Here is an 18,972-nt window from a genome sequence, read left to right as displayed (position 1 = left end):
ACACATTTCTAATGTGTATGCCCTACTTTTACCCTTGAAAAAGACCTGTTCCTGTATGTGTGCTTATGATTTGAAAGAGAGATAGAGGGAGGTGGGATTATTTTCCCTTTACTTTTTGCACTTAATTTTAAAAATAACATTGCTATATCTCTTGGCACCAATCCTGTCCTCTCTCATCTTCAGTTGTCCAGGTGTGCAAACTGAAGGATTGGGCAAGATTCTTACACATCTGGCTTTTTGTGTTCTGTCCTGCTTAGCGGCAGACAATTAATGCTGTTTCTTCCCCTCTGCCAGGGGTCCCTGCCTTACTTCTCAGCAGTTGTTCTCAAACTGTATTTATAAATGTCATAGCTATACTGGAGAGTTACATTGTTTTTCGCTGGTTACAGTGGAAGCTTTGGAGTTTTGCTTTTTGTCTTACAAAATTCAGATGCTAGAGATTTTTTTTTTTTTTCCTTTTGAGAGATGAATATTTTTTATGTTAAGGCTTTAATTTCCTAAGAAGTGTCAGGATTTCTACAGCAATATAACAATTGTGAATCTATTCTAGACCATTTCGGAAGGTGAATGAAAGGGGAGTCTTGCTCTGGGACAAGATTCACAAACTGCAGAAAGGCCAGATTTACAAACAGGTATGCTTTCAATGGACTTTTCTCTTGAGTTTTCATACCTATTTCCTAGTATCCCAAGCTTCTTTGGATATAAAGGCTTTTAAAATGCAGATGCATTCTTTAAGAGAGTTATTTTAATGTCTGAAGTTGTACAAACTCATTGTTGTTATTGTATGTCCTTGTGTCTTGAAGTGCTTCTATCACTGAAATCACGTGTAAAATTTGGGTTTCATAGTGTATAAACTGAGGATGAGATTTGTGATATGAAATATTTTTAGTGGCATACTAAGTTCCTTTTTTCATGCCTGTGAAGGTGCAAGTCACCTGCTGCTACAATGTCCATGTAATTTTTTCTGCAGGGTAACTTGTACGAATTTCTGAAGCTTACTGGCTGGAGGGGCTCTAAGGTTCTCTACTTTGGTGACCACATATACAGTGACTTGGCAGTAAGTAGTTTGCTTTCCCAAAATCAGAGAAAAGATAAGGCATTCTGTTAGTTTTTCTCTCCTCCTCCTCAGTTAGTCAATGTAACACACTTTTATTTGAGATTTTAAAATATAGCAAATTTTGTTAGTTAAGCCATATTGTTTTTTGGTTTTTTTTTCCCAATGAAAAATCTTGGTGCTGTAAAATGCCAACCATATTTTCCACCTGACTTGTAGCATTTAAGTAGTTTACTAACTGTGGTCAGGAATGTGTGAGGTTGTATTCCTGATCCAGATACTGATTGTGTCAGATGTAATAGAGAGTAAACACAGATGTAAATGTACAGGATATGCCTGACTTAGATGACAGCTGAATGAACTTCTGTTTTGAATGCAAGAGGCAATCTTCCTGTCCTTAAGTGTAAATGTTCTTCCCAAGATCTTGCTTTGATTTTTATCCCCACTTTCCAGGGTTGGGATTTTTTTTTTTTTTGCTTCCTTCTGAGCAAATGCTCTGGTAAGTGTTACTTTGGGGTAAGTGACCACTACTTGGCATCCTCCAGGAGGAGGATGTTCTGTTCTGCTGTGGCACAATGGAGAGGACAGCACAGGTGGCAGCTGTCTTGTGTTGTACCTGTCAGGAGGAGCTTGAATAGCTGGGGCTCCTGGTTGTAGCCTTCTGTCAGCTGGGTGTGTGGGTAAACAGAACAAACCCAGCACACGGTTCCTCCAGGTACTGCTGGCAGCAGCAGAGCTCTCATCTACAGAGGCATTTCCTGCTGTTTGTTTGAAACCTAATGAATTAGTGTTTATTTGAAAGTGCTTGTGTGTTCTTCATCTCTTTCTCCTCAAAAGTGTCGGATTTGATGCTTAATCTGAAATTAAATTATATTGTCCATTGGCACAATTAAGTCCCACTGTTTCATTCTTCTGTTTGTACGTAAAAACCAATTAAATTAGTGCTGCTTTGGGATAAACAATAGTCAGATTCTTTTCTTTTAATTAGTTCTTTTTAAGATTAATATCTTTATTTTGTATTTCCTGGTAAATAGGACTTGACCCTGAAGCATGGCTGGCGCACTGGTGCGATTATTCCAGAGTTACGATCGGAGATTAAAATCATGAACACAGAGAAGTACATTCAAACCATGACCTGGCTGCAAACCTTGACAGGATTATTGGAACACATGCAGGTTTGTGCTCTGTGTGTGTGTGTAATCGGCTCTGGAGAGCCAAAGGGATCCAGCCAAATTTCTAAATGCTGGATATTGATGTTTGCAAGTGCTTTCCGTCTCGCTGAAGTGTTGGACTGTAGACAAACACAATTATTTGTGTGGTTAGTTAATAGGAGTTTTCTCACCATCTTGTCCCCTTTCTCCATTGGTCAGCCTGGATCAGTTCCTGCTTCTGTTTGTTTCAAATGCACGTGGATAAGTTCTGTGTACAGATCTCTGAATTATTGCTCATGCCTTGTTAGCTGATAAGTGTTTATTGATAGAAAGGCTTATTTACAAAGTTATCCTTAGTTACAGGTTATCCATACTTTACATTTCAGGTTCACCGTGATCCTGATTCCCAAATGATTTTAGAAGAATGGAAGAAGGAAAGAAAGGAAATGAGGTAAAACACAGAGGATGAAGAATTTGCAGTATGCTTTGGTAGCCAAGGGCTCTATGCAATGTGTTCCACAAGTTTATTTGCAATTTCTTTCCTGGTTTATATTCCCTGGTAGTTACAGATATTATAAGGTATTTTTATACCAATATTCTACCTGTCTCTTGTGCCGCTCTTGTCCCCTCAGACACTTTGTATATATGGACCCTTTTCCCTGTTCCCTGTCTTTAGAACAGATGTAACTTTTCTTTATGGAAAGGTAACGTTGTATTATATCCCTTTCCCTCTCATTTTGATTCTTCTGTCCCTCTGTGTTCAGCTGTCACCGTTGATCACACAGCTTCTGCACGAACAAAAAATTTCTTTGTCAGGATTTAGATCACGTTTCCAGGATTTTTACATGATTTCTGCAGACTGTGTGTAATATATCTTAGAATACATAGAATCTGAGCTCTGCACTAGATTGGATTGAGCAGTGGATTTATCACAAAGATAGGTAATAGGGCTAGAAGTCCTAATAATCTATTGTAATGAAGGAGAAATCCCTAAAGGCAGGGGCTGTGAAGTGCACAATTTTCAGGGCCAGCAGCTGTACCACCACAGCCTTCCCCAGAAATGTGGGAATAAATGAAATGTGAATGATACTTGGCAGTGACTAATGCCCAGAACTTAATTCCAAGATACGCTTAAGCTTTTTGTGTGCATTAAGCCAAATCTTTGCCTTTTCTTAAGTCTTTTATCTTTGGAGCATTGAATGTCGTTAGTATTTAGATAAAGGCAAAAATCTTCTTTCACAATCCCTAGAGAAGAAGGCTTTGGATGTCATATTTCTGATGTCATAAGCAACTTATCTCTAGTAGGAGATGTGTGAAGCTCTTCACAGCTATTTCTAATACACACGATTTCTGACCTGGGTTGTATATGTGCAAGAGGTAAAAAGCTTCTGTGGCACATTTTGTTGTTTTGAAGAACAATGGCAAGAGAACAATGCATAGAACAGGTTTTAGGGTCTGCTTGCTTCAGGTTATGGATGGCAGCTGGTGAAGAGATGTATGCAGGTCTGTTTACTTCATTGTCTTTGCTTTCTCTTTTTGGGGGACAGGGAGATGAACAGGAATTTCTTCAATGCACAGTTCGGAAGCATATTCAGAACTGATGAGAATCCAACTTACTTCCTGAGACGTCTCTCCAGATTTGCGGATATCTACATGGCATCACTGAGCTGTCTCTTGAACTACGAACCTAATTACACATTTTATCCAAGAAGGACTCCTTTGCAGCATGAACTTCCTGGCTGGTCAGACCAGCTGTGCACTGGTACATTCAGAATACCCTTCCTACAAGAGACAGTTCAGATCAAATAAACTCCTGGTGGCTCCTCTCTAAAGTGGACAAATACCTGTTGGTTTTCTTGAATGTATGTGTACTTTATTTAAGTCACTTAAATCTGTTACCTTAGTTTATCTGTATTTCATACTTACAAGCTTTGTACCTGTTTTTCTTGCCTCCTGCTCAGACATGTGAAAATTCCTCTTACAAACAGAAGAGGTGAAACTAAAACAAACTAGTAGTGGGCCAGGAGGGAGGGCACATCTGAGGGGGAGGACTGCTGGTGTTCTGGGTGGTTGTTTTTGCTTGTTCATTGAAAACTTTGATCTGCAGCCTTGTGGCTTACAAAGAAATACCAGGACTCTTTCTTCTGGCCCTTTTCAGCAGTCCAGCTGGAGACTGTAATGGATCTTGGCACAGAAGAGCTTAAATCCAGCATCAGTAATTCAGTGATACAAGTTACTAACAAGCTTAGGATGAGACTGAGAGGGGTGGTCACAGTTTGTAGCTTTCCCTGCTGCTACAGATGGAGCCTTACCTGTGAGGGGCTGAGGGCTGGGGTGTCCTGGCTCTGCTGCACTGGGCTCAGGCTCCTGGGCTCTTTCTCCTGTCTGCAGTTTCTGTTCTTGCCATGTCTGTGCTTGGCTGCAGGTGGACCTGAGCCTAAAACTGAAACTTGTGGTAGCTTGGGCTGCTTCAGCTTCCTTCTCTTAACTTTCAGGTACCTTATTTTTTTAAGTTTCAGAACACTTCAAGTATCCACTTTCCAATAATAGTAGTTTCAAGAGGTTTTGCATTTTGCGTTTCAAAATGGAGACAGATCTCTGTATCAGGCTTTAGTTTGATCCTAAATGCTGCTTTTAAAGATTTTAACAGTGTCTTATTCCAGTGGTATGCAATGTGGCTTTGCTGTTCCCTAGGAGAGAATGTATTTCATATAGCCTTCAGTAATGGACTTCTACAGTCAAAAGTAAACACGCACAATGGGCAGAGGACTTAAAGAAAAATTAAGAATTGAGAAAGTGAAACCCAGAGTTTTCAGGTGATGTGTTTTTAGCTCAAGCCCTGAAAGCTAAATTAGGAGTGGTACACATTTTGAATAAAGAAAAATAATTTTGGTAGAGATTAGAAGTTTTATTGAATTACTGATAATGAAGGTAATACATGAACACAAACTCTGGGTAGCATGTGTGTTTTAAAGATTTGAGCTGAAAAATGTCTATTTTGCACAAGGAAAACATCTCTTGATGTATTTCCTCAAAGAGGCACTTTATAGAACTTCTATATAGTTGTTTTTAAATAAGAATTGTTTCCTTTCTCTGAATCCAAAGGAAATGTTTGTTTTTTTTAAGTGGTGCTTCCCACCCCAGCCACTTTAGAAGGCATAATATGATTAATAATTTTAAAATTTTAGTTATTAAAGGCTTGGTTTTTAAAAGCATGTGATTAACAAAACATATAGCATTTGATATTCTTTTTGGGATATCACTTGTTTTCTGTCATGACTGTCAGGCAAACAAACTTTTGTTGACCAAAAGTTTTCTGGTTTGGTTAGTTTGGGTTTTTTTAACCTGTCTGTATGTGCAAGTACCCGGATTGAATTTCATATGCAGTATATTTCATGTTTTTAAAAGCATGTTTGCAAAGTAAAGAACGTGTTCTAATTTAGCCTGCACAGTTTTGTAAGTAGTTTTCCTGTATGCTTGAAATCAGTATGAAGTTCTCAGAGGTGGTTTAGATTTTATGATTTTCCTATGCTCCTATTTCAAACTTAACTGAAGTGTGTGATTTAAACACCCCTGTGTTTAAACAGATGAATATACTTGAAATGAGTAAGTTCATCTGACTGTCCTGCTCATTTTGCTGGAATAAAAAGATTATGTGTTGCAGGAAGCTAGTTTGACTGTATCAGGAGCTGACTTGGTGGGGCTGTGCAAGAAATATTTAGCATAACTTGATAATGAAATATGAAGATGGGAAAACCCAGATTTGCATTCATTTCTTTATTGTAATGCTCAGCCCACTGTACATTCATCCTGTGTTAAGCAGGAACAATTTAATTGGCTTGGATGGTTATATTATGCACATAATGCATATTTTGTTTCAAGATTATTTTCTTCTCTCACCCTTCCTTTCTCCTAAATTAGAAATCAGACTTCTCCGCCAAGCTATGTTGCAACAGCCAGCTGAAGTAAAATATTGTTTATATTGCATGACTTGTTGAAATAAATGATGTTGCATGAAAAAAATTAATTATCAAAGAGTTATGTTTCTTTAAAATAACCCTACTATATATAAATTTAAGTGAGAATATTCAAGTGTATTATTTATTTTTCAGTGCTAAAGTGCTGCTTTTTAATTTTTAAAAATGTCTTGCATTTTTTTAATGATTTCACCTTGATGCTCTCTGCATTACTCATTTTAACCTTATGCTACTGATTTCAAAGAGATTTTTAGGCATGTTTAATGGACAGTGTCTCTGTTCTAATTTTGGGAGTATGGTTCATGTGAACACCAAAGCAAGAAGAAATTTTTGTTCTGGTCTATCAAAACCACAGAGCTGAATAACCTGTCAGTAAAAAAAGAATTTAATGAATTGTGGAGCTTTTTTTTTTTTTTGTGATAAAAATATTTAATGATTGTTACAAAAATAAATGCTTGGACTTTATCTTCTGGTCTCTGTGAACCATAATATTTTGATTGACTGGGGAGATGGAAAGAACATGAGTTTTATTGACTGCAAAATTTTGTGGGGGAAACTCTCCTAGATGTGTACGTGTGTTTGGGTTCTAAAGTCTGTGAAAACAAGCAGGCTTGTGTAGGGAGAAAGGAGAAGGAGATGAGGAAATGGACTGTCTGTTTGTTTCATCCAGGTGAATGTGTATTTACACTTACATTCCCTTCCTTGTGCTTGATAGCTGCATCATCAACCCTGGATTTGCCCCAGAGAATTCTGAGAGAATGCCTCCTGGGGCAGTTCCCAGAAGTAACTAAAACTTCCCTGGGCTCCCCTCCTGCCCCTATAGATTTAAGGGGATGGTACTGCTGCTAGAAAGAAAACCTTTATTTTCTTACCATTTTGTGGTTTCTTTTGTGTTCTCACGTTGTCATTATGATATTTAATATTTTGATGGAAGGAGGTGACAGTGAATCAAACTCCAGTTTGATTCATCTCTAGCTGTGTGTGGTGACAATGGTAACTGTGTCTGCTGTGCTTGGTAAAACCACACAGCATCTGAAGGAGCTGCTGCTCCTCTCAGACCTGAGGAACTGAATGTAGACATTGCATAGCAAGGGGATGTTCATCCTTTATAGCCCACTTTTCATAAAAATGGCTCTTCAGAATGCTTTCATATCACCTGCATTTCTTCCTAAAGCTGCCTCAGTTACTGCTTCCCTTTGTACAGTGAGGTGAGATGTAAAACAAACACCAAGCCAAGGTCAAGGAAAGACAGAGGAGGTAGAGAAAGACAGTCAGAATGGTTGTGTTTCCTGCTGCTGACTATCTAACAGGAAAGCATACCAGCAAAAATATCCCCTCAGTTTAAAAATAGAGGTTTACCACATGTTCTGTTTCACGCTTGCCTGTTCTAATTGTAACTGAGCCAAAATGAAAGCACAGGCCTGGAGTACTAGAAAATTTAGGATATTTGCCAAGTTAGCAGCCTGTGTGCTTGTGGCCATTTTAAAGTCTATGAAGTAAAATAAAAGCAGTTAAATAGCAGGTGAGTGAAAATCAGCTGCTTTTCCCGGAGGGGTGTCTGATTCTGGGTAGTTTAGTTGAGACTTAATTTTGCATTTAGCACTCATAGTGGGTACTGCTCAGATTCAGCCAACACTTCTGAAGTTGGTATCTGTGAGCTGTGTAGAAGACATCTTAAACAAAGCTGTGCTCTTTTGGTTTTTAATCTGTAACAAGATTTTATTCCCTGTAATGTAGGTACACTTTTTTTTTTCACGGTAAGTGTAAATAAAAATGTGTTTATCAGATGACTAATGCCAAATTCAGTTTTTAATTCTAGTCACGAGGGCCACTCATCACAAGCTGTTGGTCATCTGAATCCTAGAAAATAGAATAAAATCAGACTTGAACATTGCATTAAGAAACAAATGTAACTTTTTGGCAAATTTGTCCATACAGATGGCAGAGTTGGCGCCTGACATTTTTGCACCAAACAAGCCCTCTTTTACTGGATGCAAATTGGTGCATTTTGGTTTTAGACTTTGCATGTACATGAGGGTGCAATTTTTCCTTCCCTGGATTCCCAGCTGCCTCTCTGCTGTGTTTCAGATTCTTTGGAGTGCTAGTGTGGCTCTCAGCTGCATTTGTAGCAAGGAGATATAAAGACAAAATTAGAAGGCTTTTAAAGCTTGTATAGGCGTGTCACTGTCATTCAGTGGCATTTGAAGTCCAGTTTAATTCAGCTGTCTTTGAAGATGTCCTTGAAATGCAGCTGTTGACCACAGATTCAATTTTACTACACGTGAGACAACCTAATTTCAAGCAGGGGGGAGGCAGGAGAGCCAGGAACTCAGATGCTGGCTTCTTGAATTAATTTTTCTTTTCCAACTAGACACTTTTCTTTATATTATAAAGTCATTCCCTCTTACCATTATATCAGTAGTCTCAAATCAAGAGGAACACTTACTGAGAAAAGATCGTAAGTAGGTTCTGGTGAAGTCAGTGTTGAAGAACTTTCATATGAGGGGTTGGTGATATTTGAAGGCTGTGACTTGTCCAGTGGCGTTGTGTCAGTGTCATCATTTGACTACACAAAAGCACACAAACTTATTTAAATTTCATCCTCTTCCCACAGTGCATTAAATGGGACACTTGAGCTTCCCTACCAGCTGGTGCAGTGTTGTGATTCAACTGGCTTTGTCATCTAAATCTGTCTCTGGGCATGTACTGTGGCTTTGGTTGTTGTTTTCTCTCAGGTGACTTAACACTGGTATCTCTTTTCCTCTCCCTTCTTATTTTTAAGCCTCAGCAAAGAATGGGAGAGGAGGTGTGGCCCTGAAATGATGGTTGAGGTAAAAACTACGTAGTTAGTTCTGAGGGCTCTCTTTGAAATTATTTAAAAATAGAAGTGTTTTCTCTGGCTCTTGGCTACTGGCTTTTCTTTCTACAAGATGATTCACATTACATGCAGATACTAAAGCAGGAAGGGTTTTCTGTTCACCTAGGCAGACTTTCTATTTGTTCTTGTGTATTTCTTGTGTATTTTGTAACTTTTTTTTTTTTCCTCATCTGTCATGTCTCTAGCTCAGCTGTTGCTGACGTGTTTTGCATCTATGTGTTGCTAGCAAAGTTAGTAAAGAGAAATCAAGCATGAAAGTGCATCAGTATAAAAACCTGCCCTTTTCAATCCTACAGGCATTTCAATTTCTTTGTCTGTTGGATCTGGCCTTTTTCTTATGAAACATTTCAACCTCCAGAACATCAAAATTAATAGTAATGGAGGAGGAGAACAGGTATCCTTTCAGTGGCTGTGATTCTTTGATTCCCTAAGGGCGAGCTTTCTGGGGAGGCAAGGACTTCTGCACTGCTGTGGTGTAGTTAAATCAGCTTTGGGCCAGTCCTCAGTGTTGGAAGTGTCTGTGTGAGCAGACACTTGGGTGGAGAGGTCTGGAGGCAAATGTAAGCTCATGCCCAAGGGAAGCTTGTGAGCCTTCTCCACTTTCTCTGTCAGTCTGAACAGCTCAAGTGTGAAGTGATCAGGAATGTTTCTAGCTTAACCAAATGTATGGAGAAACTGAAAGCTGTGAATTTGGGAAGTGCAGTTGTTCCCCCCCAGCTTTGTGTTCCCACCTACCTTGAAGTGCTGGAAGCCTATGTTTTTTTTCCTGAACCTGAGGTAAGAATATCCAATGAGAGCCACAATTCCAGTAACTAGACAGATGCCAAAGAATATTCCTGTCCCAGTAGCGGCATGGAGAGGAGCCTGGAAGCAAGGGAGAGGATGAGTTATGGGTGGGCACTGGTCAGCTTACAGCACTCAAGCACAGGCACTGTGCCTTAGAGATATGGTCTGGTCCTGAGCTGTTCTTGTGCTTGGGTTTCCTGGTAGGTGTTTCCTAGAGACACTTAAATGTGGCCTTTTGACATAATCACAGAACTGTTTATGTTGAAATAGATGATAGAGTCCAACTGTTCACCCAGCACTGCCAAGTCCATCACTAAACCTTGGGGCCCAAGGAGACAGCTGGATAATTGGGAGTTTTGCAGGAGTTCATGCAGGCAAAAGATACCTATTTTCAAGACACCTTGTTGTTTTGGATAGGAATGAATGCCAAGGCAAGAGTAAATGAGGTGCCTTAGAAGCTGGAGCATTTACAATTCTCAATGACATACATGGCCTCCATTATTTTATATAAAGAAAAAAAATTTTAACTGTGGGAAGAAATTGTTCAGACAATTTTTTGGTATCACTGGTACCTTGTTTTCAACTTCTAATTCTCTTTGAAAGTAACCTTTTAAGCTGAAAGCTGCAAATATGTCAGGCATACTGGGAATATACGAGTGTCAGCAATTGGTTTAGGGTAAAATAAAACACAGTTACCTCTCACCACCCCAAAACCTGAACTGTTGTACTTACAGGTTCTGATGGAGCCTTTAAAGGCTCTGAAATGATGTGGATTATCCCGTTGGAAGCAATTATATCCCACTCAACAATAGCACTTCTGTCCACATATCGGATCTCACTCTGCCAGGGAAAGAAGGAATGAGAGCTGAGCTTTGACCCTGTTCCCTTTGGTACTGAAATTTGCATTAAGATGTTTTTCCCACCTCAGTTGCTGACACCCAAAGAGAAAAAACATGTTAAAAAACATGGCAAGTTACACTGCTGCCTTCCTGGACACCAGCAGCAGGGACCAACCCCTGGCTGGTCATGGTTCTCCTGTGCATGAAATAGCCATCGTCATTACCTGCCTGTTGCCTTCATGTTGCTGTGTCCTTTTTTTTCTCTCTAACTGAAGGTTTTTGTGATATTTGTGAAGTTGCCAAGCTCTGCCTAGAAGTGCAGTCATTCCTGAGTGCCAGGCAGCCACTTTCACTATGGAGGATGCCACTTGCCACTCGAGTTTGTGGCTGGAGTTTGCTTGCTGTGAGCAAGGCTCTGTTGGTGTCTCCTGCCTCTCCCAGAAAGTTACCAAGAAACTTTACAAGTGCAAACATCTTTTTTAAATGATTAGCTGCTGCTTTCATCTCTTCACCTATCACACAGCTACAGCCCCATAATCCTACCAAGCTGAGAGAAGAGTTAAATGAAGCCCATATCCCCATTTTTCTACTGAAAGCCACTTCAAGAGCTTCCTTTAAGTTTTGCAGGTAAGAGATGTCCATCTGCAAGCTTGTAAATTTGCAGTTTGCCAGCTGCTATCCTGCAGTCTCTGGATAGGAAAGAGCCTTCTGAACTCAGTCTCTCATATCCTCCCACTCCACTTCATCAAAACCTTATCAAAATGCCCTCCAGATCAGTGTGTCCCTTGATTACAGGGTATAGCATAGGAGGAGGAAAAGCACTAAGATGGGAAATTTTATTACAGAGGTACCTGATCATCAGTGGGGACTTGATGTTCCTGGCCCCTGGTGTTTGTAATGAGGATTTTTTTCCCTAGACGAGTTAGAAGGGTGGTTCCATTGGTCAAGTCCTCATAAAACATTATTTTGGCATTAGATAAATGATACTCGATGTCTCTCCCAGAAAGTGTCTGCAGATGAGGGCAAAATACAAGGAATATTAATGAACTCATTAATCCTTTTGCTTTAATAGTAAGCTGTGTGCCTGTGACGTTTTTTCTCCCTCTGCAGCAAGTGCAGCATTGTTAGAGGTTATTGGGGAATGTGCAGGGGAGCAGTGGGACATTCTGTCCCTCCTGGCCTCTGATGGCTGCCTGCAGCAGGCAGGACCTTATTACCAGCAGGACAATGGATTTTACTCCTCTGTAGGATGACCTGAAGTGATGAGACTCAGAGATATTCCAAACAGCTTGAAGATGCATAAACCCTTGTGAATTGTTTGAGATAGTGTTTGATCGAAGGAAGGAAGGAAAGAAAGAATAAAAGAGATAAGCATAGAAATGAAGTTAGGAATGGATGCCTTTAATGCATTTTTGGGAAATACCAAAGCTGTGTGCTGCTTTCCTCAAATAAACGTGCTCCATGCTAATGAGCCAGAACAGACTTCATCTCAGGCAGACTCCTTCATAACAGGGTTACTAAAATCCCTGATGGAAAAGTCTCTGTAGTGACTGAACACTCAATAACCTTGCACCCCTAACCATGGAAGGGAAATGGAAACAATGAATTAATGTCTTTTGTGAGCACAGTTTAAATTATATGAGGTTAAACAGAAGTCACATCATACCAAGATTATTTTTCTAAGCTTAAATTTCAATGGGATGCAGAAATCCATAAAAGCTGTTTAAGAAGTGTTATTAGGAGAAGGAAGGAAAAAAGAAAAAAACCCTGACCTCGTTTTCCTTTAACCCACTATCGTTTGGAGCAAAGAGGGTGGCGTGCACTGACAGGTCTGTGAGGTACTGCAGGAACTCTCTCCCCTTCTTAGAGGTGTTGGAGTAAGCCATGATGTCCTAGGCAGAAACAAGATCCAGCTTTACAGAGAGCGATTGTGCACTCCCATCTGGAGAGTGGAAAAGATGACACTGTATAAACAGCAGCAAAGGAACTCTCTGTTATTAGCCATGAAGCAGCTCCAGAGTGACTTCCAAAGGAAGTTTGTATTCAAAACCCAGCTCCAGCTGCTAATTTGATGAGTACATATTAAACTGATTTGCAGACATTGGGCCTCCATGGTCTTTGAGGCTGCTGATACATATAAATGCCTTTCTGAGTAGTGACAAGAACTCTTAACACTTTGCCTTTTCCCAGTAGCAATTCAATGAAATTCCAAAGCACAGCGCTCCTTGTGATGCTTAAAAAGTAGTGCAGAGAGTCTCCTCCTTTAAGCTAAAGCTGTACCAGGCTTTTAATTCCAACTGAATTTTAGAACCCTGAAACTTCTTTGGAGGAAGTAATTAAAAAAGTAGTAACTAAGCTCTGGTATGGATTTAGACCAGATAGGCGCAGATATAGACCATTCAGCCTTGCTTCTCTGGTGTGTTGCTATTGCCTGTGTTTTCTGGGCTAGTAAAGCAAACCCTGGATACAACACTCAGGGCCTGCTTTGCTCCACTCCTGCCCCAGCCTTTGTTCCTACCGAGAGGAAGTTTGTCAGCGTTGGGAAGGACATCAGCACTTGCAGCATGTTCCCACTACAGGAGATGCCATCCCCCACATAGCCTGGCTTGCAGGTGCAGTTCACCTCTGAAAGGTACAAACAGGGAGAGCTGTATGGGAAAACACCCTTTCCAAGAAAGCTTTAGGCTGCCCTGTGCCTGAAAAACTACCCAACAGGTTAGGATTTTTTTTTTTTTAAAGTTAAAAAAGAGGCAGAGTCTCTTGTGTCTCTTGTATCTAGCAGCCTGTGACTGATGGAAGAAACCAAAATCTGGGCTGCTGCTCTCATTTGCACAGATGGATGAGGCAAAAGACCCTCTTACCTTTCTCCCTGTAGCAGAAAACATCCCAGGTTTCACTCAGATTGACTCTTCTCCCGTAGTCCACGATGCCGACGTATCCGGAGCCGCAGTTTGGGGAGGAGAAGCCGGTGGGGTAGCCCACTCTTTCACCATCTAGCCAGCCAGCAGAGCACAGGTGGTACCTTGCCTGTGGTCAGCACAGCCAGAAGGGAAAAACTCAGGGGAGAAGCTGAGTGGTGAGTCTGGGGAACTGCACATGGAATGAACAGAGCCCCTGGGGCACTCAGGCAGCACCTGCCCTGCCAGCACCAGTCAGCCTAGCATTTTGCTAAAAGTGTCTCTGAAGAGTGAGTGTCTTTCTTCCTTCCACAGCTGGAAGGAGCCAGAAAGGGACAGTCAGTCTTGGCCCACTCTTCTAAAACAAGTTTTGCAAACCCAGGCTGAGCTGCTCATCACACTGACATCAGCCATGGGTTGTCTATAACATGCTCAAGGGAGGCAATATGGAAATGGGTCTGTTAACAGCATTTGAGAAAAAGGCTCCTGGAGACTTACTGTAAAGAAATAAATTAAGCATAATTCTGAAGTGCAGATTTCTTTAAGAAGTGTTAATAATTAAAATCCCCTTGAAAATACTCTGAAAGTCTACCTCTCACCCCAGCATCACTGGAAACAAGAACTTGGCAAGTGCTTTCAGTGCTGTGTGAATAGGTGTGAAACCAATAAAGAGTCTGAATCTGCTCCCAGCCAAACATTCCCTGGGGCATGGGCAAAGGAAAGGAGAGAAAATGATGTTTATCAGCACAGAGCAGCCCCCTTGCTCCTCCCTCTGCATTTACATTGTGTCTCTGTCCTATTTGGGGTCTCCTCCCCCCGAGAGGCCTCCTCACCTTCTGTGCATACAGCAGCTGGGTGTAGGTAGCGATGGTGGCCGACTCATTGGCACAGGCCTCCTTGGCCTGCTCGTAAGTCATTCTGTACTGCCCCACGGGGGACCGCAGGTGGAACACCCCGACCGTGGTGTCTGCAAAGGGAGACAAGGACCAGCTCTTCCTGAAGGGGTCTTCCACCTTATGGAGCAGAGTCAGCAGCACGGTACAAATTCCCGTGGGTTTTGTGAAATGCAGTGAGAGCAGATTGCTTCCTCAGGGGTAACAGTGAGAGCTGGACTGCCCTCACACATTGCTTCATGAATCTACAGGAGCACGAATTCACGTTCCAGCTGTAATCTCATTGTCCCACGGGGCCATAGGTAGAGGCCCGAGGGAGCTCCTGGCTCCTGGTCACTGCCCTGATTCAGTGGCCTCATGGCACAGCGGTGGGCAGGGTGTGCCCTCCTCACCTTGGAAGTGCAGGTCGGCACAGTCGGCGTCGGGGTGGCACTGCCCGTTGTCCTGCAGGCAGCGGTCCAGGGGCAGCTGCATCACCGAGCAGTTCAGCCCATCCCCAATGAAGTTGTTCTTGCATTCACACTTCCGTCTGTCCTGCTCAGGGGGAGAAGGAAAAAGGCCAGGACAAGCACTTAGCTGACATGAAACCAGTGTTTCAGGCAACGCTCTGAACTGTTGGGGAAATTTCACGTGATATAAACAGGACAAAAAGAAAAGTTGCTACTGACAACTGAGCCAAACAAATACACATGTACCTGGGTGCTTTGCTGAATTAACGCCAAAGCATAATTTCATCCACAAAGTCAATAACACGCATTTGAGGGTTATATGACATGTAATTTACAAAAAAAATGGATGGCAAACATATCAAAATGATATTTAAATGACTGGGCATGGAAGCAGGCATGGAATTTAACAGCCCACTGCTAGTAATAAATGAGAACTGTAAACCAAGTGGGAATAGGTGACATCCAGGGATTGCAATGGTTGACAGCTGGAATGGATTATCAGCAAGGCTTTTCTAGATCACTCCTGGAAGGCAGCTCAGGCAAGACACCAAAACGGAATGGAGAAGCGATCCTGCAAGCACCAGGACAAATGCTGGATCAAGTCACCTGCACAAGTTTTCCCCAACCACACTGACTGTCTGGGTCATGGAATTTGCATCATGTGGCCACAGAGCTTTTTAAGTTGAGTTCAAGCAATCAACAAGTGGCACTATTCTCCCAGGTGTCCCTTTGTATAGCTTCCAAAATGTATTTAATTTTGATCCAACAAATTCCTGTTGCAAATAAGGATAGATGTTTAGGGAGAGCTAAGACTGGGACAGAAAGACTACGTACACAAAACATCCCAGCTTCTGTGCCACCCCATTCCCCAGAGCAAAGATGTCAGACTGTTTCTCAGCCTTCAACTGAAGTGGAAAGCAGGTTGGAGCTAAGTGAAGGTTGTTTTGGACAACAGGGATTTGGAGGGAAACAGAGTGTGATCCAGCCAGAGGAGACTTATGCTGGCACCAGGGAGAAGCACCTCAGACTTCCCTGCTGGGGACTGAAATAATTCGACTTACAGGTCCTATGACGATGCAGATGGCATGCTCGTGGCAGCCTCCGTTGAAGCCATCAGCACAAGGGTTTATTGGAAGACAGGTAAACCCATCTCCCTTGTATCCCTTCTGGCAGCTACAGAAGACTTTCACCCCGTGCTGTGTGCATACAGCTGCCTTGTGGCACCCACCATTGTTTTGTTTGCAAAGTTCTTCAGCTGCAGGGGAAAAAAAACAAACAAGTGAGTAAAGTCTGCTTTTAAAGCGGTTTGTCTTCATAAAGACAAACCATTGCCAGCCCTTTCACACTGAAAATACTAGACTACTTGTTTGGGGGGGAAAAAAAAGCTGTTTCCATTTCCTGAGGCATTACTGAATTTCTGTAAGTCTGTCCCTTAGGGCTCTGAAGGCCTTGTCAGGATGCTCTTGATTCATGATACCGACCCTCAGATTTCTGTCCAGGTTGACTTTGAAAGATGTAAGACAGCTGGCTGAGAAAGGGCAAGTCTTGCTGTAGCAGTGTCACCAGGGAGTTGCCTTGCCTTCAGTCATAAAAATAATCATAGAATCATTTTTGTTGGAAAACCGCTTTGACATCTTCATGTCCCACTGTAAATCCTTTGAGGGAAACCCAGCTTAAAGCCCTGCTGTCTTCAAAGCTTGACTGAGGTCCACTTGTTGCCCAAGGTCCTACTTGGTAAAGTCTGGAGAAGTCAGCCTTCTGATTTAGAAAAACCTGAATTCTGTATATCCTGAATTTGTCCCACTGGCTGCGCAGTGGAAGTTTTTAGGTTGGGCAGGCAACATTTCGTGGTGGGCAGTAACTGCATTCCTGTGTGTGTGCTAGAGGCAAGAACCTGCCTTCTGGCTGTGAGCAGGGATGGGAGCTCACCTGTGCACGTGATCCCGTCCCCATTGTACAAGGGCTTGCACTGGCATGTGTTGTTCTCTGTGCAGACAGCGTTGGCTGAGCAGCTCGGGGAACACACTGGTGGCAGAGCTGCAGGGAAGGCAGGACAGCTGGAATCAAAGAGCCCTGGTACCACAGTGCCCTTGTTTCATGCAGAAGGAGAACCCTTCATACAAGTCTGGCTAACTAGAAAACTTGTAAGAAATTTATTTTTTGAGTGCCGTGGCCCAAAGCCCCTCCACAGGGTGGGTAGGAACTCGTATTGCCATATCATGAAAGAGGAGAGCGTGGGGTGAAGGGGTTTTTCCTCAGTCCAGAGCAGAGTTCCTGAGTGCTCTTAGCTCCTGACATTTATTAACTCTTTCTGTCTTATCTATGGAAACCTTTTGAACTGTGAGTATTTTCAACCCATATGGACAGAGTCTGGTGAGAGCAGGCAGACCTAGCTTGGTTTCACACAGCCGGCCAGTCCATCCTGTTTCACAGAAGCATCGTCCTGTCCCTGAGTATCCTTCATCACACTGCCCATTGTTCTTGCATTCACAAGCTGGAAAAGAAACACAGGTGTCACTTGCAGAGTGGGAAAATCTTTTTCTGGAGAGACATCATCTTGCCACTTTAGATACAGTATTATCTAGAAATAATTTAGATGAGTCTAACTTCATGGTATTTTACCATGAGGCCACTCAAGCAGAGGGTCAGACTTTCCAGAGTGGTTGAGCAATTGTTATCCTTGGAGGTTTTCAAGTCCTGGAACTGACAGAACAGGGTCAGAACTGACCCTGTTTTGAGAAGGGGTTGGGCTAGAGACCTTCTGAAACCCCTTCCAATCTGAGTTATCCTGTGGTCCTATGATTTTATAATTGGCATAAGTTCAGTGTGCCTCTGAAAATGAAAAAGAGTATTGATCTGCACATTGCAGTGGAGTCTTGCCCGTACCCCCCATCCTACGTGCCTCAGGAGCAGTACAGATGCACTGGGTTAGGATGGAAGCATTAATGTTGGAACTTCTTATCTGAAGGCCTTATGCCAGGAAAATATTTAAGTTTAAAGGGAGATATTAATCTTGCTCCCACCTAGTTTACATTTAAAGCCACAGAGAGGTGGATTTTGTGAGCAATTGCTTGGCTGTCCCTCTTTGCAAACAGCCCTCATCTTGGTGTCCTTTTTCTTCTCTGCAGAAGTAGTGCATGGCCTCGGCCTCCCGCATTCCTTGAGGAGCCATGTTGCTAAAATGCCATCTTAAGCTTTTTGGGGATGCAGAAGAAAGCTGTGCTGTAGCTAAACCCACTTGTTGCTGGAGGCCCTGCTTCTGTTGTGTTGCTGATGTACTGTGTAAGAGCAGGAGGTGCTGTGCAGACTATGCAGCTATGCAGCCTCTGCACCCCCTCTTCTCCTCCTCCCTTCTCAGACCTTGTGCCATCCCCTGGCCTGAGGAGGCACCCAGGAAAAACATTGGTGTTAAGAGGGAAGCATTCCTTGGCTTTCTTAGAATAGTTTAGGCTTGGCATAGGCATTGATATGGAAAGGGAACTCTGACGTACGCCTGCAGGTGAAGCCGTATCTGCCCGGCAAACACAGCTCACACGAGGTCCCGTTGAAGCCGCCGTGGCAGCGGCACTCTCCTGTCCCCGTGTACCCGTCATCGCAGGAGCCATGGCCATTGCATGGGGTCTCTGGGCCCCCTGGGCAAGCTGAAAGGTTGAAAAAGAAAAGTGGCTCTTTAGCTCAGGTGCAGGTTTATTCGTTGTCAGTGTTGGTTATCTAGCGTTCTGTAAAAATCACTGAGCGGGGAATGCCTGTAAATGCACCTCTCTTGGGGCGTGTAAAAGTGGCTGTGACACTTATGACTACTGTGAGCCCTGTGTTCTGAATTCCTTGACACAATTCCACAGCTCCTATCAGAAAGGTGCTGAGGATCTTTCCAGCCCTGACTTGTAGATGCTGTTATCTGGCTGCTTGCTCATTCAGACCCATCTGTGAATGGCACTGCCCAAATTGAGCCTCTCTTGCTTTTCTCTATGGGTCTGTGTGCTGTCAGGGTTACCACAAAGGGCAGCTCAGGCTGAGCTGGACAAAATTGCATGGGGTCTGCAGTGTC

The 18,972-nt window shown here is 42.5% G+C and overlaps 2 protein-coding genes across 5 annotated transcripts in view; one reads left to right on the top strand and one right to left on the bottom strand.

The window, feature by feature from the left end:
• Positions 1-6,647, top strand: part of NT5DC3 (5'-nucleotidase domain containing 3) — a 34,685-nt gene extending 28,038 nt beyond the window's left edge. For both annotated transcript variants that reach the window (XM_023936768.2, XM_086887145.1), the window contains exons 10-14: positions 551-632; positions 971-1,057; positions 2,089-2,229; positions 2,592-2,656; positions 3,753-6,647. In XM_023936768.2, coding sequence (XP_023792536.1) covers positions 551-632; positions 971-1,057; positions 2,089-2,229; positions 2,592-2,656; positions 3,753-4,014 — 637 coding nt within the window. In that variant the 3' untranslated portion in view covers positions 4,015-6,647. The remainder of the gene's footprint in view (positions 1-550; positions 633-970; positions 1,058-2,088; positions 2,230-2,591; positions 2,657-3,752) is intronic.
• Positions 6,648-7,880: 1,233 nt separating this feature from the next.
• STAB2 (stabilin 2) overlaps positions 7,881-18,972 on the bottom strand; it is a 73,056-nt gene continuing 61,964 nt past the window's right edge. For 2 of the 3 annotated variants that reach the window (XM_023936777.2, XM_086887142.1), the window contains 14 exons: positions 18,416-18,565; positions 17,314-17,418; positions 16,854-16,961; positions 15,986-16,179; positions 14,868-15,009; positions 14,416-14,549; positions 13,547-13,712; positions 13,204-13,310; positions 12,458-12,577; positions 11,537-11,695; positions 10,579-10,686; positions 9,796-9,924; positions 8,629-8,748; positions 7,881-8,042 (listed from right to left, as the gene is read on the bottom strand). In XM_023936777.2, coding sequence (XP_023792545.2) covers positions 7,998-8,042; positions 8,629-8,748; positions 9,796-9,924; positions 10,579-10,686; positions 11,537-11,695; positions 12,458-12,577; positions 13,204-13,310; positions 13,547-13,712; positions 14,416-14,549; positions 14,868-15,009; positions 15,986-16,179; positions 16,854-16,961; positions 17,314-17,418; positions 18,416-18,565 — 1,787 coding nt within the window. In that variant the 3' untranslated portion in view covers positions 7,881-7,997. The remainder of the gene's footprint in view (positions 8,043-8,628; positions 8,749-9,795; positions 9,925-10,578; positions 10,687-11,536; positions 11,696-12,457; positions 12,578-13,203; positions 13,311-13,546; positions 13,713-14,415; positions 14,550-14,867; positions 15,010-15,985; positions 16,180-16,853; positions 16,962-17,313; positions 17,419-18,415; positions 18,566-18,972) is intronic. The other variant, XR_015286333.1, reaches the window with a different exon arrangement.

The sequence above is a fragment of the Cyanistes caeruleus genome, chromosome 4, assembly GCF_971803275.1.
Source record: "Cyanistes caeruleus chromosome 4, bCyaCae1.hap1.1, whole genome shotgun sequence".
In the NCBI taxonomy this organism is placed as follows: Eukaryota; Metazoa; Chordata; class Aves; order Passeriformes; family Paridae; genus Cyanistes; species Cyanistes caeruleus.
This window is presented reverse-complemented; position numbering and strand designations above follow the sequence as displayed.